Source organism: Calidris pugnax, unplaced genomic scaffold (genome assembly GCF_001431845.1).
Source record: "Calidris pugnax isolate Ruff unplaced genomic scaffold, ASM143184v1 scaffold280, whole genome shotgun sequence".
NCBI classification, from domain to species: domain Eukaryota; kingdom Metazoa; phylum Chordata; class Aves; order Charadriiformes; family Scolopacidae; genus Calidris; species Calidris pugnax.
The window spans coordinates 1,938,050-1,943,493 of record NW_015091123.1 but is presented as its reverse complement, the minus strand read 5'-3'; the positions used below and the strand labels follow the sequence as shown (position 1 = coordinate 1,943,493).

The 5,444-nt window shown below is 58.7% G+C and overlaps 1 protein-coding gene across 2 annotated transcripts; it reads left to right on the top strand.

The window, feature by feature from the left end:
• The first annotated feature begins 6 nt into the window (after positions 1-6).
• LOC106897648 (phosphatidate phosphatase PPAPDC1B-like) lies at positions 7-3,748 on the top strand. 2 transcript variants are annotated; one of them, XM_014958413.1, is made up of 5 exons: positions 7-341; positions 2,203-2,293; positions 2,501-2,564; positions 2,985-3,109; positions 3,457-3,748. In XM_014958413.1, the coding sequence occupies exons 1-5, from the start codon at positions 237-239 to the stop codon at positions 3,702-3,704; spliced, it is 633 nt and encodes a 210-aa protein (XP_014813899.1). In that variant the 5' UTR covers positions 7-236; the 3' UTR covers positions 3,705-3,748. The 2 variants fall into 2 exon arrangements, with proteins under 2 accessions (XP_014813899.1, XP_014813898.1); XM_014958412.1 differs by lacking the exon at positions 7-341 and adding an exon at positions 496-752 and having other exon boundaries at positions 3,457-3,719.
• Positions 3,749-5,444: the final 1,696 nt, after the last annotated feature.

Genomic DNA, 5,444 nt, shown 5'->3' with positions numbered 1-5,444 from the left:
GGGAGGCGGCGGTGCGGGCCCTGCTGCTGCTCGCCGCCGGGTGAGGGCGAGCGGGGCGGCCCCGGGACTCGCCCGGCCCCGGGGGCTACGGGCCAGCCCCCCCCCTACAGCCACAGCCCCCACCGGGTGCCACGGGAGGGGCCGAGCGCCCCGAATGGGAGGGCGCCTTCTGCCCCAAATGGGGTTATTTAATTATATCTTTTTTTAACCCTTTTTCCCCCTCTCTCCCCAGGGCCATGGAGTTCCTGCCGCCGTTCCAGCGCCTGGTGCAGCCCGAGGAGCTGTGGCTCTACAAACAGCCCTACCGGGAGGCGGATCGCGTCCCCGCCCTGCCCATGGTCGTAAGTGCCCCCGCTCCCGGATTCACCGGGGCTTTTCTCCGGTTACAAACTCTCATTTTCGGCCAAAACCCACCGGCTGAAAGCCTGATACTGCCAATACCTGCGGTTCTTAACGCACTAGTGAAGGCACGAGGTATTATTCCCGGCCCCGGGGGCTACGGGCCAGCCCCCCCCCTACAGCCACAGCCCCCACCGGGTGCCACGGGAGGGGCCGAGCGCCCCGAATGGGAGGGCGCCTTCTGCCCCAAATGGGGTTATTTAATTATATCTTTTTTTAACCCTTTTTCCCCCTCTCTCCCCAGGGCCATGGAGTTCCTGCCGCCGTTCCAGCGCCTGGTGCAGCCCGAGGAGCTGTGGCTCTACAAACAGCCCTACCGGGAGGCGGATCGCGTCCCCGCCCTGCCCATGGTCGTAAGTGCCCCCGCTCCCGGATTCACCGGGGCTTTTCTCCGGTTACAAACTCTCATTTTCGGCCAAAACCCACCGGCTGAAAGCCTGATACTGCCAATACCTGCGGTTCTTAACGCACTAGTGAAGGCACGAGGTATTATTGCAAATAAGACAGCGTTTACAGTCCATTTTTGTCGGCTTTTTTAGGCTTTGCCATCCAGGGTTGCGTTTGAGGCTTTATCAAAGTTTGTTAAAACCAGTGGGAGCCTCTGGCTGCTGTTCAGTCAGTTTCAGGTCGGTTTCAGGGTGGCCGTGGTGGGGGCTGCAGCCTGGCTGGCACCGCAGGGAGCGGTTTGCTTCAAAGCAGGGATTTTCAGCAAATCTTTAGTATGATTTGATTATCAGAATGTTTTCGCTGGGTCTCTAGGACGTGTTATAAGAGTAAATACTGGATTTCAGGAGGGTGATGCTCTGCTCACAGGGGTGTCTGTGGCCCCCGAGCAGGGGGTGTCTGGGACCTGCAGCTCCTGCCTTGGGCAACCACCCTCCTTCCTGGCCAACCCCACTGGTGATTTTCTGTGAGATTTGGGCACGGGGCTTTTCAACTTTAAAAGCCCCAGGGTGGTGTTTGGGTTTGGTGGTGGCAGCAGGACGCGTGCTGGACTTGCAGGGGTCAGCAGCCTCCTCCAGGAGCCGCCCCAGGGTGGTGTTTGGGTTTGGTGGTGGCAGCAGGACGCGTGCCAGACTTGCAGGGGACAGCAGCTTCCTCGGGAGCCTGTCAGACTGTCAGACCCACCATGGACCCCCCCGGGGGGGAAATCCCACAGCCGGGATTGCTGCTGAGATGTTGGAAGGAGAACCCCTTCTCTCTGAATCAGCGGCTCCCGTGGGTTTTGCTGACGAGGGGCAAAGAGCTGACAAAGAGCTGATCCCTGTAGGGCTGGGGACAGCGAGGTGCTGTGAGGGGACACCCACAAGCGGGAGGGGAGGGACAGGGAGCCGGCCCCGGCAGCGCTCTGCTGCCAGAGATGCTGTTTGAGAGGCTGAGGATGGGCTGGGTGTCTCTCAGAGGAGGGAAGGCTCCGCTGAGCCTGCGAAGAACGGGCAGGAGTGGGGTGCAGAGGGGGCTTTTTAGTGCTCTGCCTTATTTATGCTGCCTGGGGGCTTTGTTTTATGCTTCTACAGGCAACATCCAGCAGCCCAGGGTTTTCTACGTGAGGGGCTGCTGTTGGGTGTCAGACGGGGGGAAGAGCCGTGCTCTGGGGAGCTCAGGGGTGGTCGGGGTTTGCTGCAAACACAGCTGGGGTGGGATTTGTTCCTGGGAGAAGCGTGGTGTTTGGAGAGGACAGGTCGCTGCCTGGCTTTGGGGCAGGAAAGTGCAGAGTCTCTTTGAGCAACTGGGATTGTGCTCTGGGCAGAGCTCACCCCCGCCGCGCTGACAGACCCCCAGCAGCCCTCTTGTCTCCTGCAGTTCATCGCCTTCCTGTCCCCCCTGCTGCTCATCGTCCTGGCGAGGGTGTTCATGGATGCTGACCGAGAAGACACGCGGGAGGCCTGCCTCGGTGAGCTCCTCCTCACCCCGCGGAGCCAGAGCCCCCCGTGGGGTCTGCCCTGGGGGGGTCTCACACACGAGTCCTTGGCTCTTGTGCCGGGGGTCCCAGGCCTGAGCTGCGTGCCTCCAGCTGAAGACTGAGCGCTGCCCGAACGTGCCTTGAAGCTCCACGTTGAGGCAGGGACGGGGCTGACGTGGCCTCTCTGCTCTCTCCTAGCTGCCAGCCTTGCCCTCGCCCTCAACGGGGTCTTTACCAACGCCCTGAAGCTCGCCGTGGGGAGGTGAGAAGGTGGCTCACTGCGGGGAGGGGGGACATGTCTGCGCCGTGGCAGAGCTGCAACAGCAGCAGCAAAGGCCAGGAGCTGTTGGATGTGCTCAGCCTGAAGGGAACGTGTTTTTTCTGGCTGTAAAGGCAATTAGAACAAACGCTGGCAGGGACCTGCTGTCTCGGGGCATCGTTTCGATGGGCTCGCCCAGGCCTGTGCTGGGGAGGAGCACTTTGGCAGCAGAGAGGGAGCGGGTGGGATGGTTTCACCTCCCCAGGCTGCATCGTTGGGGTGGCAGAATGTTCCTGTGCTGAGCTGCAGCCAGAGGGGTCTGCTGGTGGCTGGTGACTCGGCCGGCGGTGCTCGGTGTGAGGGCTGGTAGCTTGGGTGGCTCCTGGGAGCCCCAGGGCTACGTGCCTTGTTCTCCTGCCCCAGGCCACGGCCGGACTTCTTCTCTCGCTGCTTCCCCGACGGACGAGCCAACGTGGAGCTGGCCTGCACAGGAGACCCCGGGGTGGTGGCTGAGGGGCGCAAAAGCTTCCCCAGCGGACACGCTTCCTGTGAGTTCCCCGTGTCCCCCTCCCCCTGCAGCCCCAGCCAGCAAGCCGTGGGGAGCAGAAACCCGTGGGGAGGGCAGCTTGGGCTTGCTTTCACACACCCCATGGCTTTGGCCACATCCTTTGGCCTCTTTGGGGGCCTCAGCTTTCCCTCTGCGAAGCAATGGGGAGATAAATGTCATGCGAAGCTTCTGTAGCTCCTGGGAGGAGGGATGCTCACCAGGTACCAGCATCTATGGCTCCTCCATCACTCATGAGCTGGTGCTTCCCTTGTCTCACATGGGCAGCACCTTCTACCGCAGCCGGGGAGAGGCTGGAACAGTTTCTGAAGGGAAACAATTCTCTTCTAGTTGCCTTTGCTGGTCTTGGCTTCTCTGCCTTCTACGTCGCGGGGAAGCTGCGCTGCTTCACCGCTGGCCGGGGGAGCCGGGCTCTGCGCCTCTGTGCCTTCCTCCTCCCACTCTTCCTCGCCACCCTCATCGCCGTGTCCCGCACCTGCGACTACAAACACCACTGGGAAGGTGGGTCAGGGTCTGCACCTGGATGGGGGCACTCGGTGCCGGGGGGAATCCGTGCTGCTGCAGAGGTGGCACCTTAGGGTTTTTGGATCGCTCCTCCTGGGGTAATTACGCTGCTGCCTGCACGGAGATGGTGCCTGTCTCTTTCTTTTGGGAATCTACACCGAGCTCGGATGGGGGGCTGTTTTTGGAGCAGCTCAGCTCTGCACTGAGAGGCTGCCTGCTGGAGAATTCCTGCTGGAGAACTCCGTGGTGAAGCTTGGGCAGATAAAAGGAAATGAACTCTCCTCTGCTCTTGCTCGCAGATGTGCTGGTTGGCTCCGCCATGGGCTTCGTGCTCGCCTACCTCTGCTACAGGCAGTATTACCCTCCTCTGGTGGACTCCCTGTGCCACAAACCGCTTCTGTACAAATGCAGACAAGCACCAGAGCACCAAGAGAAGGTGGCAGCTCCTGGTTTTCCCCTGGAGATATAGCCATGGGCTCCGTCCTGCCGGCACCTCTCCTGCTGCTCCCCCAGGGCTCGGGCAGGGGAAGGCTCTGGGGAGGTCAAAGTGGCTCAAAGGAGGATGAACCCGAAACCCAAGCGGGCGTTCTCTGCAGAGCTGGTGAGTTTTCCTGCTCAGGGGCCCGTGTTGCTTCATTTAACCCGATTTTGGTGGCCTCCCTCCCTTCGGGGCCGCTGTGAAGCAAAGGAGGCGCTGGGCGTGGGAGGACAGCCCGGGAAGGAGAGGTGCTGAAGCAAGAACTGGAAAATTGGGACAATGTGGAGTGCCCCGTCCCATGGGTCGTCTCGTGTCCGAGCCAGAAAGAGCCATCGGTCCCCTCCCTCCCTTCGTCCCAGCCGAGCTCTCCCATCCCCTCCCTCCTGGGGGGAAACCTGTGTCCAAACAAACTGCAGGATCCGTTCCTGGCGCCGGGTTTCAGTCTTTTCAATCACAGCTGAGCTAATTTGGAGTAACGAGCGCGAGGTCGTGGTCTTTAACCAAGGATTAAGTGGGGGAGAGGGAAGATGAAACTAAATCGTTATTGGTGTTATTGTGCTAGCCTTGATTTATGGTTTTTTCCTAACTTGCCCAATAAAGGAGTTTAATTTTTTTTTAACGAGCTGTGGTACTCGAAGCTTTACGTCATGGCCTGGGTTCATGCTGTTCGTGCTGTATAAACCGATGCCTTTGGTGTGTCCGTGGGGGTTTCCAGGTGGGCGTTTATTTTGTGTCTCTTCCCTTCCAGCTTTAATGTGGGTGTAAAGAGGTGACAATCGGCAGAAAATGCTGTGGTGTCTGGGAGCAGCCCTTGGAGCAGCCCTTGGAGCATCCCTTCATGGGGGCTTGTTTCCCTGCTCCGTGCTTTGTTTTCTCAGACAACGGGAGGCTGAGAACTGCCCCCGGGGTGGCAGGGCTGTTGTAAGTAGTTATTTGTCACTCATCTCCACCATAAATATGTGTATTATTATTGTGTACACACAGAGGTGAGGCTGTAGCAGAGCTCAGGACACAACAGTAATGAAAACGCCACCCCATCACCTTCAGTCTGGGCCACCTGTGTGACCCTGCAACTTCAACAGGAGTTACAGAAATAGCTTTAATTTCCCCTAAAATAGCACACCTGTGAACTCTTCAGCTGCATCCCCTCCCTCCCCCCCGAACAGGCACACACCGCAGTCATCTACTTGTTTATTTTGGCTTTTACTGGAAAAGACATTAAATAACATTTAAAATTTATTTAACCTTTTTTCTCTTTTTTTTTTTTTAACAAAGTGAATAACTTAAAGAGCTGATCATTAGAGCGTCCCGCTTTAAGACTCTTCCTTTTCCTACT